This window comes from Coregonus clupeaformis, chromosome 13 (genome assembly GCF_020615455.1).
Source record: "Coregonus clupeaformis isolate EN_2021a chromosome 13, ASM2061545v1, whole genome shotgun sequence".
NCBI classification, from domain to species: domain Eukaryota; kingdom Metazoa; phylum Chordata; class Actinopteri; order Salmoniformes; family Salmonidae; genus Coregonus; species Coregonus clupeaformis.
In genome coordinates this window covers 4,925,624-4,943,947 of record NC_059204.1, presented here as the reverse complement: position 1 = coordinate 4,943,947, position 18,324 = coordinate 4,925,624, and the positions used below count along the sequence as shown (strand labels likewise).

The 18,324-nt window shown below is 44.5% G+C and overlaps 1 protein-coding gene across 1 annotated transcript in view; it reads right to left on the bottom strand.

The window, feature by feature from the left end:
• LOC123492152 (unconventional myosin-VIIa-like) overlaps window positions 1-18,324 on the bottom strand; it is a 76,019-nt gene that overhangs the window by 10,421 nt on the left and 47,274 nt on the right. The window contains exons 26-43 of the mRNA XM_045224174.1: window positions 16,755-16,934; window positions 15,879-15,977; window positions 15,428-15,555; window positions 14,975-15,101; window positions 14,564-14,683; window positions 14,054-14,227; window positions 12,121-12,348; window positions 11,628-11,798; window positions 11,114-11,231; window positions 10,833-10,959; window positions 8,657-8,826; window positions 7,125-7,318; window positions 6,593-6,717; window positions 6,287-6,444; window positions 5,715-5,868; window positions 5,372-5,527; window positions 4,787-4,892; window positions 1,758-1,871 (exon numbers count right to left, since the gene is read on the bottom strand). Of these exons, the coding sequence (XP_045080109.1) occupies window positions 1,758-1,871; window positions 4,787-4,892; window positions 5,372-5,527; window positions 5,715-5,868; window positions 6,287-6,444; window positions 6,593-6,717; window positions 7,125-7,318; window positions 8,657-8,826; window positions 10,833-10,959; window positions 11,114-11,231; window positions 11,628-11,798; window positions 12,121-12,348; window positions 14,054-14,227; window positions 14,564-14,683; window positions 14,975-15,101; window positions 15,428-15,555; window positions 15,879-15,977; window positions 16,755-16,934 (2,649 nt within the window). The remainder of the gene's footprint in view (window positions 1-1,757; window positions 1,872-4,786; window positions 4,893-5,371; window positions 5,528-5,714; window positions 5,869-6,286; window positions 6,445-6,592; window positions 6,718-7,124; window positions 7,319-8,656; window positions 8,827-10,832; window positions 10,960-11,113; window positions 11,232-11,627; window positions 11,799-12,120; window positions 12,349-14,053; window positions 14,228-14,563; window positions 14,684-14,974; window positions 15,102-15,427; window positions 15,556-15,878; window positions 15,978-16,754; window positions 16,935-18,324) is intronic.

Sequence of the window (18,324 nt, the reverse complement as noted above, 5' to 3'; positions counted from 1 at the left end):
GGGCCATGTATCGTGAGATTTTGAGTGAAAACCTCCTTCCATCAGCAAGGGCATTGAAGATGAAACGTGGCTGGGTCTTTCAGCATGACAATGATCCCAAACACACCGCCCGGGCAACGAAGGAGTGGCTTCGTAAGAAGCATTTCAAGGTCCTGGTGTGGCCTAGCCAGTCTCCAGATCTCAACCCCATAGAAAATCTTTGGAGGGGGTTGAAAGTCTGTGTTGCCCAGCGACAGCCCCAAAACATCACTGCTCTAGAGGAGATCTGCATGGAGGAATGGGCCAAAATACCAGCAACAGTGTGTGAAAACCTTGTGAAGACTTACAGAAAACGTTTGACCTGTGTCATTGCCAACAAAGGGTATATAACAAAGTATTGAGAAACTTTTGTTATTGACCAAATACTTATTTTCCACCATAATTTGCAAATAAATTCATAAAAAATCCTACAATGTGATTCTCTGGATTTCTTTTCTCATTTTGTCTGTCATAGTTGACGTGTACCTATGATGAAAATTACAGGCCTCTCTCATCTTTTTAAGTGGGAGAACTTGCACAATTGGTGGCTGACTAAATACTTTTCCCCCCCACTGTATATAGACAGGTGTGTGCCTTTCCAAATCATGTCCAATCAATTGAATTTACCACAGGTGGACTCCAATCAAGTTGTAGAAACATCTCAAGGATGATCAATGGAAACAGGATGGACCTGAGCTCAATTTTGAGTCTCATAGCAAAGGGTCTGAATACTTATGTAAGTGTGATATTTCAGTTTTATTTCTTTATACGTTTGCAAAGAATTTCTAAAAACCTGTTTTTACTTTGTCATTATGGGGTATTGTGTGTAGATTGATGCGGAAAAAAAACAATTTAATCGATTTTAGAATAAGGCTGTTACGTAGAAATTTTTTGAAAAAGTCAAGGGGTCTAAATACTTTCCGAATGCACTGTAATCTAGAATCAGTTGAATCATCCTCACATTCAGATTATATTCTGTGACAGTAGTGAAATCTTACTAAAAGAACATAAATTGGTGTAAATTCCTAGTGTAGGAGTTATAGAGGAGGAGGGATAGAGTAGAGAGGTATCTTTAAACTATTAAGATATGCATCTCACACTGCAATATATTATATATTATTTGGATAAATATTATTCAATTCAATTTTATTAAAATATATATATGAAGAGTTTAGTTCCAAAACGCTACATATTAATTGGATCTCCCTATTGCAGAACTTTCCTTCAATGCTGCAAAATGCTGTCCTGCAAAACTTTCCTGTAGTGTATGAGGTTTAAAAAGGCTTCTGAAGTTTGTAATTTCCACTTTGAAATGTCAGACTTCAGACATAATAATGTACATTTCCTGTTGCTGCAGGATTATTTTTCTGCTGTAGCAAATTGGCTGAAATTAAGATCGTACATCTGTATATCAACCAATTTTTAACATTTGTGTTTTTTTTATCAGAAATGATTGCTAATGGTTACCTCTATTTGTGTGTAAAATATGACTGTTCTCAAAGACATCATACAACCAGATACGATCGGATTACAACCAGGTGAAGTATTTTTTCATGAAGTCATAAAAAAGTCAGGGAAATAGGTCATATTTTGGTTGTTATCTGGTCATATAAGCAGATTACAACCAGTTAAATACGTCATGTTTAAAATACATCCTTTTACAACCAGTATACAACCTGACCATGATGTCACAAAGCACGTCCTAATGACCTGATTGCAACCATATCCTAGTAGTGTACCTTGTCAGTGATCTTGACAAACAGGCTGAAGCCCTCTGAGGACTTGAGGAGTAGTCTGCCTGAGATGTTCAGACAGAAATCTTTGGCCTTGGTACTCGACTCCACCTCGAAAGCCTGTGGGGGAAAAAAATTCACATTTACACAATTTGCTATAAAAATGACCACACAAAATGTTCCAGAGGTAGAGTATCTTATGATAAGCTGTAGACCACACTATTTACCAAGAGAGTTTTCAGCTATATTTTTCATAGCTGTCTATTTACCACCACAAACCAATGCTGGCATTAAGATTGCACTGAATGAGTTGTACAAGGCCATTAATCAACAGGAAAACGCTCATCCAGATGCAGCGCTCCTAGTGGCCGGGGACTTTAATGCAGGGAAACTTAAATCCGTTCTACCTAATTTCTACCAGCATGTCAAATGTGCAACCAGAGGAAAAAAACTCTAGACCACCTTTACTCCACACACAGAGACGCATACAAAGCTCTCCCTCGCCCTCCATTTGGCAAATCTGACCATAACTCTATCCTCCTGATTCCTGCTTATAAGCAAAAACTGAAGCAGGAAGCACCAGTGATTCGGTTAATAAAAAAGTGGTCAGATGACGCAGATGCCAAGCTACAGGACTGTTTTGCTAGCACAGACTGGAACATGTTCCGGGATTCTTCAGACAGCATTGAGGAGTACACCACATCAGTCACTGGCTTCATCAATAAGTGCATCGATGATGTCGTCCCCACAGTGACCGTACGTACATACCCCAACCAGAAGCCATGGATTACAGGCAACATCCGCACTGAGCTAAAGGGTAGAGCTGCCGCTTTCAAGGAACGGGACTCTAACCCGGAAGCTTATAAGAAATCCCGCTATGACCTCCGACGAACCATCAAACAGGCAAAGAGTCAATACAGGTCTAAGATTGAATCATACTACACTGGCTCTGACGCTCGTCGGATGTGGCAGGGCTTGAAAACTATTACAGACTACAAAGGGAAGCACAGCCGCGAGCTGCCCAGTGACACAAGCCTACCAGACGAGCTAAACCACTTCTATGCTCGCTTCGAGGCAAGCAACACTGAAGCATGCATGAGAGCACCAGCTGTTCCGGACGACTATGTGATCACGCTCTCCGTAGCCGATGTGAGTAAGACTTTTAAGCAAGTCAACATTCACAAGGCCGCTGGGCCAGACGGATTACCAGGGCGTGTACTCCGAGCATGTGCTGACCAACTGGCAAGTGTCTTCACTGACATTTTCAACATGTCCCTGACCGAGTCTGTAATACCAACATGTTTCAAGCAGACCACCATAGTCCCCGTGCCCAAGAACTCTAAGATAACCTGCCTAAATGACTACCGACCCGTGGCACTGACGTCTGTAGCCATGAAGTGCTTTGAAAGACTGGTCATGGCTCACATCAACAGCATAATCCCAGAAACCCTAGACCCACTCCAATTTGCATACCGCCCCAACAGATCCACAGATGATGCAATCTCTATCGCACTCCACACTGCCCTTTCCCACCTGGACAAGAGGAACACCTACGTGAGAATGCTATTCATTGACTACAGCTCAGCATTCAACACCATAGTGCCCTCTAAGCTCATCACTAAGCTAAGGATCCTGGGACTAAACACCTCCCTCTGCAACTGGATCCTGGACTTCCTGACGGGCCGCCCCCAGGTGGTAAGGGTAGGTAACAACACATCTGCCACACTGATCCTCAACACGGGGCCCCTCAGGGGTGCGTGCTCAGTCCCCTCCTGTACTCTCTGTTCACCCATGACTGCATGGCCAGGCACGACTCCAACACCATCATTAAGTTTGCCGACGACACAACAGTGGTAGGCCTGATCACCGACAACGATGAGACAGCCTATAGGGGAGGAGGTCAGAGATCTGGCCGTGTGGTGCCAGGACAACAACCTCTCCCTCAACGTGACCAAGACAAAGGAGATGATTGTGGACTACAGGAAAAAAAAGAGGACTGAGCACGCCCCCATTCTCATCGACGGGGCTGTAGTGGAACAGGTTGAGAGCTTCAAGTTCCTTGGTGTCCACATCACCAACGAACTATCATGGTCCAAGCACACCAAGACAGTCGTGAAGAGGGCACGACAAAGCCTATTCCCCCTCAGGAGACTAAAAAGATTTGGCATGGGTCCTCAGATCCTCAAAAAATTCTACAGCTGCACCATCGAGAGCATCCTGACTGGTTGCATCACCGCCTGGTATGGCAACTGCTTGGCCTCTGACCGCAAGGCACTACAGAGGGTAGTGCGTACGGCCCAGTACATCACTGTGGCAAAGCTCCCTGCCATCCAAGACCTCTATACCAGGCGGTGTCAGAGGAAGGCCCTCAAAATTGTCAAAGACTCCAGCCACCCTAGTCATAGACTGTTCTCTCTGCTACCGCACGGCAAGCGGTACCGGAGTGCCAAGTCTAGGTCCAAAAGACTTCTCAACAGCTTCTACCCACAAGCCATAAGACTCCTGAACAGCTAATCATGGCTACCCGGACTATTTGCACTGCCCCCCACCCCATCCTTTTTACGCTGCTGCTACTCTGTTAAGTATTTATGCATAGTCACTTTAACTCTACCCACATGTACATATTACCTCAACTACCTCAACTAGCCGGTGCCCCCACATTGACTCTGCACCGTTACCCCCCTGTATATATAGCCTCCCCTACTGTCACTTTATTTTACTTCTGCTCTTTGTTTTTCTCAACACTTTTTTTTTTTTTTTTTTTTTTTGTTGTTGTTTTATTCTTACTTTTTTTGTTTAAAATAAACGCACTGTTGGTTAAGGGCTGTAAGTAAGCATTTCACTGTAATGTCTGCACTTGTTGTATTCGGCGCATGTGACCAATAAAATTTGATTTGATTTGATTTGAGGTTTCAATAAGTCAGCGTGTGTGCTGTTTTTGTCCCTGTGACCCAGCAAACACACAACGTTGTCTCAACGTTGACTCCACATTTTGGGCCTCAACGTGCCATTGCTACTTTGTAACGACCTCTCACCTCGTCTGTGTCATCGGGGAAGTACACTTTGTGAAAGATCTGCGTGGTCTTGTGCTGGATGGCCTCCACCTCCACCAGGTGAGGCGGGTACTTCCTGGATCCATTACTGTATTGGTGAGGAGAGAGCATTATGGGTACAGAACATTATGGGTACTGTAGTACATCATGCTACAATTACTGTTGGACTGTTAGTTCACTCAGGGGAAGACAAGAGATAGACAAAGGATGGAATATGAGTAAGGAGGCATGGATCTTGAGTGGATCTCTAGTTAGGAGCCGAATCCACACACGTAACTCAAATGTTTGCCTAAATCTGGCATGGATCTCAAATGAGGATTCGGCCCTATTGCCTAAATATGTCAGCATTTTTCTTCTCTGTTTACATGGCTGAGAAACTCTAAGAAATTGGATCTCAAATGAGAATTCGGCCCTATTGCCTAAATATGTCAGCATTTTTCTTCTCTGTTTACATGGCTGAGAAACTCTTAAGAAATTGTAAAAATACTTTTGCCCAAATGGTTAAACCCGTAATGTGTGTAATGTTGGAACACAAAGTAAATACACTGTACAAGTGGGTTATCCTACCGTAATGCCTTCTGGAGTCTCTGCATGCAATCAGGGGCGAGGGGGTGATGCTTCTTAGCCTGGAGGAACTTCTGGATGTGGGGTAGCAGAATGTTACTGGGGGGGAACAGACCTGTACACAGCCACAGCAGTTCCCAGCCCTTCTCCTCGCTGTACCTACACACACACACACACACACACACACACACACACACACACACACACGCACACACACGTACATATGCGCGAAGGCACGCAGGCAGGCACACACAATCGCAAACACACAGCACAACATGGTCAATCCCCATATGACCACAACTTCCCTGAGAGAGTACGTGTTTGGTGACTGCAGTCTCAGACATACTTGATGTGGTTCTCAGTGAGCTGTTTGAGGATCTGACAGTAGATCTCGTCTTTGAGTGGCTCTGCCTTCAGCGCTCCCTCAAAGATCTGGTCGGTCAGCTCGTTGACCAAACGCGCTCGCTTGGACGGGTAGTCACCCATATACTTCAACAAGGGTGCACGGGAGCGGTCAAGGACCATGACCAGACCACAAGACTACGCATGCTAAACACAGACATAATACTATGATGCAGTACTACATAATAAACATTATACTAGATATGACATGTTGAAGTTTGCATCACATTTAAAGGGATAGTTTACCCAAATTACAGAAATTACACAATTGATCCTTACCAGTAAGCAGTCTATGGGCAAAGTAAGACAGCAATCCATGCTTTGGTTTAGTTTACCTGGCCACTGTCTCCAAATGCTAACTGTTTAGCATTTTTGTCCAAAAATCTATGCAAGTTAATATCCCTGATTTTAGCAGATTTCGCATTTCATTTTAAAAATATAGTTGCTTTAAGATGATTTGGACATGAAGCGTGAAAAGGCAATTTATACACAATGGCTTCAGGGCAGTAAGGATATCGATGAAGGCCAGTTGGGCCTCCTGGGAGAGCTCCTCATGGGCCAGCACCTTCTTCAGTAGGGGCTGTTTGAGGGGCTCCCTGGTGCAGCACCACAGACGCTCCTTCCCGCGGCCCTTAGTGATCATTACCCTGCTCAGAGTGCTCTTAGGAGGGGGTCTGGATGGGGGAGGGGGTGGGGGGTGGAGAGGAAGAAGGGAGTGGGGAAAGATGGATGAAGGGAACAGAGAGGGATGAGTGGAGCAGAGTGTGTGTGTGTGTATGTGTGCGTGTGTGAGTGAGTGTGTGTTTGTGTGTGTGTGGCTACCTGAAGTAATCGTAGGAGAACTCCTCTAGGGTGTAGGGCTTGACCTTGTCCTCACTCTCAGTCAGGGCCAGCTGGGACAGGTTGATGGACTCTCTTCTCTGGTCTGGAGTCATAGTCACCAGAGCCTAGCAGAGAGAGAGAGGGGGGATGGAGGGAGGGAGAAGAGAGATGTAGAGGGAAGGAAGCAGGAGAATGAGAGAGAGGGAGGGAGGGAAGGGAGAAAAAGAGAGAGAGTGAGATGGAGAGGAAAAAGTAGGGGAGATGGAGAGGGAAGGGAGTAGAGAGGATGAAAGAGACAAGTTGAGAGAAGGGGGAAAGAAAGAAAGACATACAGACACAAAAAATAACTTCAGTAAACTACAGTATGGAGCATGAATGCCTGACGACATCATCACCACAACGTCATATTGTGGTATAAATTCTGCAAGTATCCATAGATTTCCAAAATTACCCATTAATGAGCATCATTCCTAAAAGTTCCTGGAACTTTGGAAATGTACAAGGAATTTTGCAACCCTATGAGGTCACTCACCACGATGTCATACTGCGGCCGGGTGACGGTGGGCAGGACGTAGACGCAGTCGGCCGGGAAGTCCCCCTGTTGCTTGGTCCTGTCGTTTACCCCGTGGGCCCAACCCGAAGTCATGACCTGCTCACCGCAGTGCTCGTCCAATAGGATCAGGTCGCCCTTGGAAAAACTGAGGAAGGTGGAGTCCTCGCCACCCGCTACAGGAACACAACATTCAATTAAATGGAAATTCCATTCAAATAACCTTATTGTCTCCTGTGAGGGAACGTCATGTGTGGTGGTTGGTAAATACAACGTAAGGAGTTATCGTGTGTGCGGGAGTTATAAGAGTTATATTTGATCTACAATTTGAATATTGAAACAATGTTGCAAAAGTCAGAGAGACAGACAGCAAGGTTTATACAAATCTCCGCTGTTGAAAACTAAATGTTAGTCTAAAAGAAATGTGAGATAATGTCTAGATGCTTTTTATAGTGGAGATCAAGTTTATAAATTGCCTAGCTGGGCTGATGAGACAGTGGATTGCGCAGTCAGATGGACCAGAGCAAATAGGCATTTTAACGTCATAGATTTAGCCAGTGGTAACTTGTGGAATAGACACCGGCTGGAATGCGGTTTTAACCAATCAGCATTCAGGATTAGACCCACCCGTTGTATAAATGGTCAATAAGACAATAACAAAGTTAAAAGCAGTCCATTAAATGATAAAACATAGCAGGTTAGGGCCTCCTGAGTGGCGCAGTGATCTAAGGCACTGCATCGCAGTGCTAGAGGTGTCACTACAGACCCGGGTTCGATCCCGGGCTGTATCACAACCGGCCGTGATCAGGAGTCCCATAGGGCGGTGCACAATTGGCCCAGCGTTGTCCGGTTTAGGGGAGGGTTTGGCCGGGGGGGGGGGGGCTTTACTTGGCTCATCGCGCTCTAGCGACTCCTTGTGGCAGGCCGGGCGCCTGCAGGCTGACCTCGGTCGTCAGGTGAACAGTGTTTCCTCCGACACATTGGTGCGGCTGGCTTCCGGGTTAAGCGGGCGGGTGTTAGGAAGCGCAGTTTGGGGGGTCATGTTTCGGAGGACGCATGACTCGACCTTCGCCTCCCGAGCCCGTTGGGGAGTTGCAGCGATGAGACAAGATCGAAATTGGGGAGAAAAAGTAATAATAAAATAATAATTAAATATATATATATAGAGAAAAACATAGCAGGTTAGAGCAGATTCTACCCTAAAACATCAACACAATTAATATACCGTCTTTCAATGCTGTGGTTTAGAAGATAAGGTATGAAAACATGAAATGGAGCCATTCCTTCTTTGAAAAAGAGACATGCATTATAAAAAATAACACAGAGTTGCTTCTCATATTGTAATCTGTACAGGAAAACACCTACAAGATCACAGTCATTTACCATACTTTTCCTTGTTGGCTTTGGAAGACATGACCTGTTCTTAATTGAAAAGTGTTGACCAATGTGCATTGCCCCGTTTAATAAACCTACGGTAATAAGATAAAGTAAATAAGAGCTAGTAGGTTACTTACCGGGGTTGGGGCAGTCCAGTAGCGCCACCACAAACTTTGACCTCTTCCTGAGGCCCTCCAGGAAAGTCACGACCAGGTCGCGTATGTCCTCAGCATTATTGGAGGTGAACGTGTACTCGTCTCCTTTGATGGTGGCCAGCGAGAAGCTCTGGCCCTGGAGCTTACCACCTCTGTCAAGGGAAATTATTCTTACAATATCAAAACAATGTTACAATTAAAATATTATTTTATTTATATTTGATATCTTATCTTACATGTGAATATATACAGTCATATGAAAAAGTTTGGGCACCCCTGACAATTTCCAGGATTTCCATTTATAAATAATTGGGTGTTTGAATCAGCAATTTAATTTTGATCTATCAAATAACTGATGGACACAGTAATATTTCAGTAGTGAAATTAGGTTTATTGGATTAACAGAAAATGTGCAATATGCATCAAAACGAAATTAGACAGGTGCATAAATTTGGGCACCCCAACAGAAAAATCACATCAATATTTAGTAGAGCCTCCTTTTGCTAAAATAACATCCTCTAGACGCTTCCTATAGCCTCTGATGAGTGTCTGGATTCTGGATGAAGGTATTTTGGACCATTCCTCCTTACAAAACATATCCACTTCAGTTAGGTTTGATGGTTGCCGAGCATGGACAGCCCGCTTCAAATCATCCCACAGATTCTCAATGATATTCAGGTCTGGGGACTGGGATGGCCATTCCAGAACATTGTACTTGTTCCTCTGCATAAATGCCCGGGTAGATTTTGAGCAGTGTTTTGGGTCGTTGTCTTGTTCAAATATCCAGCCCCGGCGTAACTTCAACTTTGTGACTGATTCTTCAACATTATTCCAAAGAATCTGCTGATATTGACTGGAATCCATGCGACCCTCAACTTTAACAAGATTCCCAGTACTGGCACTGCCCACACAGCCCCACAGCATGATGGAACCCCCACCAAATTTTACTGTGGGTAGCAAGTGTTTTTCTTGGAACGATGTGTTATTTTGCCGCCATGCATAACGGCCCTTGTTATGACCAAATAACTCAATCTTTGTTTCATCAGTCCACAGCACCTTATTCCAAAATGAAGCTGGCTTGTCCAAATGTGCGTTTGCATACCTCAAGCGACTCTGTTTGTGGCATGTGTGCAGAGAAGGCTTCTTCCGCATCACTCTCCCGTACAGCTTCTCCTTGTGCAAAGTGCGCTGAATTGTTGAACGATGCACAGTGACACCATCTGCAGCAAGATTATGTTGTAGGTCTTTGGAGGTGGTCTGTGGGCTGTTTTTGACCGTTCTCACCATCCTTCGCCTTTACCTCTCCGATATTTTACTTGGCCTGCCACTTCTGGCCTTAACAAGAACTGTGCCTGTGGTCTTCCATTTCCTCACTATGTTCCTCACAGTGGACACTGACAGCTTACATCTCTGCAATAGCTTTTTGTAGCCTTCCCCTAAACCATAATGTTGAACAATCTTTGTTTTCAGGTCATTTGAGAGTTGTTTTGAGGCCCCCATGTTGCCACTCTTCAGAGGAGAGTCAAAGAGAACAACAACTTGCAATTGGCCACCTTAAATAACTTTTCTCATGATTGGATGCACTTGTCTATGAAGTTCAAGGCTTAATGAGCTCACCAAACCAATTGTATGTTCCATTAATCAGTGCTAAGTAGTTACAGGTATTCAAATCAACAGAATGACAAGGGTGCCCAAATGTTTGCATAGCCTATTTTCCACATCTGATTTAATTTCATACAACTTAATATTGCTACACTAAAAATCTTTGTCTGGACAATACCCCAGTACTCAGCTTTTATTAGAAAATGAATGGCATGCCACTGTGATCATTTTCTGTGATGACAGAGTAAATTATTATGCAGCCTCAGAGGGGTGCCCAAACTTTTTCATACGACTGTATATATATATTTGTAATCTTTACATATTATAATTTGTTGTATAAAATCACATGTTTATTCTAATTCAGTTGCTGTGTACAACTGTGGAAAAACTATACAAAGTATTGAATTATACTTTTTTAAATAATTACAATGATATCATTATAATTACATGATATCAATGAATAGTAGTAACAACCAAATGAATGAAAAAATATCTAATTATCATTGACAAATAATGACTACAGTCCATTGGGAGAGAGGAATCGTAGCAGCAATACCTGCTGCTGGACACATTAGTGATCTCTGGGAAAGAGAGTTCCAAAAGGACCTGCTCCTGCTCATCCACAAAGTAGACCCCGGTCCAGTTCACCGCCACAATTACGTCATTCTTAGGCAGGCTGGGCCCTGACGGGTTACAAAATGACTTAGAGGTAATTTCAACCTACATTTAGCCATGATATTATGGATACGATACAGGTCTTTCTCAGAAATATCATTAGTGTTACATCCATTGTAGTACATTGCCCTGAACTCCCATAAATATCAACAGTAGACTTACCTGAAAATTTGAAGGCCTCGTAGAAGCGTGAGAAGAGTAAAGGCCACTTGAAACGAGCAAAGTCAACCACGTCTTCCTTCACCCTCTGAGGGTCCAACCTCTTCTGGGTGTAGACTCCCTGAGGGAGTGGAGAGGTTAGAGACTATTTGAGAACTGTGTGTGTGAGGGTGTGTACTGTTCATAGGACAATATAGTCAAGTTGTAGTGGTTAAAAACAAACGTGGGTAAACGTTGAACGGGTGGCGATTAACATAAAAGCTAATTCAGAAACGATAATTTGGCTCAGTAGATGCTTAAATGCTATTCACTAAAGAAAAAGCTGTGGAAACAGCGTTCGTTTGTGCTATTCACTAAAGAAAAAGCTGTGGAAACAGCATTCGTGTGTTTACCCTCCACTACATCCCTGAATATAGCGATAAATAGTTAATAGGACAAAGAGCACGAGAGAGGCACTGAAACAGATTTTGGGTCCGAAAGTGAATGGCGCTGAAACTGATCCTTGGATGACACCTACCTTTTTGTGGGTGGCGACAACTAGCTGGGCCCACTTGTCATTGGTCTTGGTGGAGCTGATTTCGCGGTCAGGGATGTAGGAGGGGATGAGGTTGAGGAGGCGCTCCTGGAGAATCTCCGAGCCATAGTCTATGTAGTACTGCTGAGACGCCAGCTCCGCCAGATCCTCATCCTGAGCGAGAGAGAGGGGTGGGAGAGAGGGAAATTGAGAGAAGGAGAGTGGGTAGATGGAGTGAGAGAGAAGGGGAAGGAGCTTTAACACTTTCATATTTTACAAAAAACAGGCATGAATGTACTTTCACATATACTGTACATCAGCATGAAATTAATATTACATAAAAACGCCATCTCATATCATTCATCAACCTAGCACAGAGAGAGGATGAGTGGAAAATACACAAAGAGACTAAGTTCTGAAGTTCCCTACATCTGCCCCACCGCTAACCTCCCTCCTCATACAGGCCTTCATCCCTCTGTCCTCATGCCCCACTAACCCTCTCGCAGCGGTACTCGCCGAACTTGACCCCGCGGACTGTCTGTTGGTAGATGAGGTTGGTGGCCACGCTGTCTTCGCCAGGATTGTGCCAAGGAGTGAAGATCTCCTTCCTGAAGAACAGGCGCCAGGGGGCATTCCTCTCCTGGGCACCCTGCTCCTTGGCGTACTGCTCGCACTGCGACACGGCGTCCATCACATGGTCACTGCCGCTGCCCAGTGAGGATACCTGGGGGGATGGATGGACAAGTTTGTGAGACCGTGTGTATACAGTGGGGAGAACAAGTATTTGATACACTGCCGATTTTGCAGGTTTTCCTACTTACAAAGCATGTAGAGGTCTGTAATTTTTTATCATAGGTACACTTCAACTGTGAGAGACGGAATCTAAAACAAAAATCCAGAAAATCACATTGTATGATTTTTAAGTAATTAATTTGCATTTTATTGCATGACATAAGTATTTGATCACCTACCAACCAGTCAGAATTCCAGCTCTCACAGACCTGTTAGTTTTTCTTTAAGAAGCCCTCCTGTTCTCCACTCATTACCTGTATTAACTGCACCTGTTTGAACTCGTTACCTGTATAAAAGACACCTGTCCACACACTCAATCAAACAGACTCCAACCTCTCCACAATGGCCAAGACCAGAGAGCTGTGTAAGGACATCAGGGATAAAATTGTAGACCTGCACAAGGCTGGGATGGGCTACAGGACAATAGGCAAGCAGCTTGGTGAGAAGGCAACAACTGTTGGCGCAATTATTAGAAAATGGAAGAAGTTCAAGATGACGGTCAATCACCCTCGGTCTGGGGCTCCATGCAAGATCTCACCTCGTGGGGCATCAATGATCATGAGGAAGGTGAGGGATCAGTCCAGAACTACACGGCAGGACCTGGTCAATGACCTGAAGAGAGCTGGGACCACAGTCTCAAAGAAAAGCATTAGTAACACACTACGCCGTCATGGATTAAAATCCTGCAGCGCACGCAAGGTCCCCCTGCTCAAGCCAGCGCATGTCCAGGCCCTTCTGAAGTTTGCCAATGACCATCTGGATGATCCAGAGGAGGAATGGGAGAAGGTCATGTGGTCTGATGTGACAAAAATAGAGCTTTTTGGTCTAAACTCCACTCGCCGTGTTTGGAGGAAGAAGAAGGATGAGTACAACCCCAAGAACACCATCCCAACCGTGAAGCATGGAGGTGGAAACATCATTCTTTGGGGATGCTTTTCTGCAAAGGGGACAGGACGACTGCACCGTATTGAGGGGAGGATGGATGGGGCCATGTATCGTGAGATCTTGGCCAACAACCTCCTTCCCTCAGTAAGAGCATTGAAGATGGGTCGTGGCTGGGTCTTCCAGCATGACAACGACCCGAAACACACAGCCAGGGCAACTAAGGAGTTGCTCCGTAAGAAGCATCTCAAGGTCCTGGAGTGGCCTAGCCAGCCTCCAGACCTGAACCCAATAGAAAATCTTTGGAGGGAGCTGAAAGTCCGTATTGCCCAGCGACAGCCCGTCTGTATGGAGGAGTGGGCCAAAATCCCTGCTGCAGTGTGTGCAAACCTGGTCAAGACCTACAGGAAACGTATGATCTCTGTAATTGCAAACAAAGGTTTCTGTACCAAATATTAAGTTCTGCTTTTCTGATGTATCAAATACTTATGTCATGCAATAAAATGCAAATGAATTACTTAAAAATCATACAATGTGATTTTCTGGATTTTTGTTTTAGATTCCGTCTCTCACAGTTGAAGTGTACCTATGATAAAAATTACAGACCTCTACATGCTTTGTAAGTAGGAAAACCTGCAAAATCGGCAGTGTATCAAATACTTGTTCTCCCCATTGTATGTGTGAATGAGTGAGAGTGAGTGAGTGAGTGAGTGCGTGGCTGCATGCATACATGTGTGTGAGGTCCACTCTAGTACCTTGTCAAACAGGGCGATGTAGAGGGAGAAACCGAAGCGGTCTTGGAGGCTGATCTTGTCTGCCAGGGCATTACACAGCTCGCTGGCCGTGGTGGCTGAGTCGGTCAGCAGGGTCTTAGTGGTACCATCCATGAAGGTCACCGGCAACATGATGGGCTTCTTCGACTTAGTGGCCTGAGAGGATTAAAAAACAACTCCAGGCTACAGTTGAACGTCTAATATAGAAGATACCAGATAGAAAAGTACGTAGAAATTACCTATACTGCTTATCTGGTAATAACTGCACTTTTTCTGGCATGCAAATTGATTTTGATGAACTGTCTTCAGGTCTCAGGTTACTCATCATTATAGCAGTCGAAGCAGAGTATGGCGGTAGAGGAATAATGGCAGACCCGCGAGTACGAAGAAGATGCCTCTAGAGGCCTAGACACTGATTTAAGGTCAGTTTTGCCCTTAATAATCAGGTTTAGAACTGCACCCATGGTTCAATGATCCTAGATCTGTGCGTACCTGCAGCTCGAGCCAAGATGGCGGCTGGGTCCTGGTGCGATTCACAAAGGTCCTCCTCAACCTCTCCTCGCAGTATGGAGCGTAGCCCGGCGGACCACTGATCATGAACGTACGCAAATACTGAAGGAAAGAGAGGAAGGGTGGATGGGGGAGAGAGAAAGAGAGGAGAGAGAGAGAGTGTCAGGGGGTAAAGTTAACATCAATGAGACATTCTGGGGCACATTCAGTAGATCCACTTCAAATTCAACAGAACTAGGCCTAGACAGTTTTGAGTGGTGGGTATATGTGTGTGTGTGTGTTCGCGTGTGTGTGTATGTTTGTGTGTACGTGTGCGTGTTCGCACACGTGTGTATGAACACGTGTGTATATGCTGTGTGTGTGTATGTGTTATCAAAAAGATGAGGATCTTACTTTGACAAACTTCTCAGAGGGAGCGAAGCAGCCAGCGCAGAGAGAGAGCAGGATCCAACCACGGGCATGGCTACTCTTAGACGGGTTCTGGGTCAGCTGCTTGCAGATCTGACAGTAGATCTCATCCCTGGTGATGGACACAACAGCCAGCCAATCACAGCCACCGTCAGATCACGAGCAGCGAAAAACACAAGCCAATCACACGGACCGTAAGTAGTAAGTCAGAACCAGGACACATACTTATGATGTTTAGTGTCCCCATATCCAAACTAGCATACCACTCAGAATACAAGTCCAATAATTTACTTAATTATTTTTTGTGACAGGTGAAAACAAAATGGTGGAAGCTCAGATCATAAATGAAGGAGGGGAGCACGGAGAGGACAGATTGAGAAAGTTGAGAAAGAGTCTTTCTGAATAATTGGTAGAATAAGTCAAAGGGTCGTAGGTCACCTGAGGGCGGGCCTTAGGATGCCGTTGCCGATGATGAAGTGCAGCTTCTCCAGGTTGGATGTGGGCCGGTCCTCCAGCATGCTGTTCCCCTGTAGGCTGTAATCGCCATCAGTCAAACGCCGGGTCACCTATAGGGGTGGCGGGGCCAACAGGGAACAGTCATGTCATTGGTGATTCCTTCCATTCAGTAAGTTATTGGTATTGGTAAATGCTGAGTTGGCATCGGGGTTCGAATTACAGGGGTGCCCAGAGATTCTGAACACTCCCATAACAAATCAGAGGACCCATATAATCTGTCCATAAGCAGTAACAAGAATGTTGGTCCAACCCACTATTCTTGGGATTGTGTGGCTCAGTTGGTGGTAGCATGGCTCTGCTAACTGGCATATATTATTATAATATTATTATAATATACTGTATATTATGATGATAGCTATAATGAAACACAAACCTCCTCAGTGATCTTGGACTTCCTCTTCAGGGTGAGAGAGACCAGCTTGTGTCTCACACTGTTCTTCTTCTGCCCACCACCACCTTCAATAGAGCTGTTCTATATGAGGGAGAGAGTGGTGTAGATGAGCTGTATGTTGTCTGTCTGTCTGTCTGTCTGGTCTGTCCCGTCTGTGTCCTGGATGGCATACACAAAAAGTCCACCCATTCTACTAACGCCCTCCTTCTCATCTCCTTAACCGCTCCCTTAGGTCAGTGTTTCGCAATCCTGGTCCTGCACTAACGTACCTGACTCCAATAATCAAAGGCTTGATAAGTTGATTAGTTGAATCAGGTGTCTGAGTGCTAGGGCAAAAACAAAAATGGACACCCTTTTAGGTCCCCAGGACCAGGATTGAGAAACACTGCCTTTGGCCTAATTTTAGCTTACGCAAGTACACAACACAAGAATGCAATTAGCAACGCAACTACGCCATTTTACGTAGCTAATTGCGTTCTTATGTTGCGTATTTGTGTTATTTTATAAATTAGGCTTTAAACCCTTCCTATTACGTTCTCCCTCCAAGTCACATCCTCTCCTGTCTGATTTTACTCTGAATATATCACAAGCACACTTTACCACTCCTCCCCTGACTCAACTCCACATCCTCTCAGGTCTTCCCTTTCTCCCCTGCTCTTCCCACCTACATTCTATCCCTTTCCCTCTCTCACCTAGGTTTGCGGGAGGGGAAGCTGATCCTAGATCTGTACCTAGGGGAAGCCCCACTCCGGGGCTCCCCCCTTACCTGTCCCTCCACAGTCTGGAGCTCCTGCAGCTCTCTCTTGTAGGACCTCTTGCTTCCCCCCTGCCCCTCCCTCTCTCTCTCCCTTCTCTCACCTCTCCCTCCACAGTCTGGAGCTCCTGTAGTTCTCTCTTGTAGGTCCTCTTGCCCAGCGTCTCATAGATCTTGGTCATGACGGGGATCTTCTCCGAGCCGTCACTGATGGCGATGTGGTACTTGGGCTCGGGCAGGTCCCCCATGAACCTCAGCACTGTGATCCACACCGCCAGCGCCGCCTGGGGGGGATTGTTCGCACAAGTTGCTAAATTACATATTGATTTCCTTACCAAGTAAGCAGTCTTTGGACTAGGACAGATAGCAATCTTTTGTTTTGTTTACCTGGCTGCGGTCACATGCTAACATTAGTATGCTTGTCCAAAAACCAATTTGATATCCCCCAAATTAAATTTATTCCCAATCATCTTTGAAAAGGAAAAGGCACAACGCTCGCTGGCCATTAAAAACTAATTGTTTTATTTAAGCAAAGTTTTAAAAAAGCTTTACGTTTCGGCCATCAATGGCCTTCATCAGAACCAGATGAAGGCCATTGAGGGACGAAATGTGAAGCTTTATTAACTTTGCTTGAAGTGGAACTGACAGCGTTTTAACTACATTGCAGATAAGAAAAAAACAGACAGATAACATCAGTCAAAAATATAAAATTCCCAGTTTATGCTTCAAAACCAACTTCATAAGAGGTTTAAAAATAGGTTATATTTGACTCAAAATACCATGACGTACAGTAAGGCATTCTTGGCAGAATAGATGGACACAGTTCAATGCATGATTAATATAATTCACCAATACATTTCTTGGTAGTCCAAAAAATATTGCTATCAGGTTGTAAATCCAGCTGGCCAATTACATTGTTTGCTGCCTGCACCCATTCGGAATGCACTCAATTTCAATGACTCAATATTTTGAACAAAAACGGACGACTGTAACTAAGGCTGGGAATGTCAATACAATCAAGCTAGCAAGGGCAATGATCATAAGTCAGTCATAACGCGGCTAATAAACTAGCGCACATGTGTCAAACACAAGGCTTGCCGGCCGAATAGGACACACAAGCGAGTATAAATTAGTCAACATTTGAGCTCGCATCGGTGAATTCAACTTCAATTGCGCTGCTTTTGTGTGTCCGGTTTACAGCACGCAGTGGAGAGAAAGTGTACAGACACATGCCACAATCCTAGCTAGGCTACTAAAATGTTGCAGTCTGGCTTCGGTTTTTAAAGCTTGACAATGAATAACCAAAAAACAAAATTTGCAACAAAACAACATGCAAAGTAGAAATATATAGGACTATTACAGCAACATTTGAGCAGTAGTCTAAGTCGGCTACAATACAAACATAGCAGCATAGCTGGACAAATATTATTTACCTTTTGTTTTAATACAGTACCAGTCAAACGTTTGGACACACCTACTCATTCCAGAATAATAGTGAAGACATCAAAACTATGAAATAACACATATGGAATCATGTAGTAACCAAAAAAGTGTTAAACAAATCAAAATATATTTTATATTTGAGATTCTTCAAAGTAGCCACCCTTTGCCTTGATGACAGCTTTGCACACTCTTGGCATTCTCTCAACCAGCTTCATAAGGTAGTCACCAGGA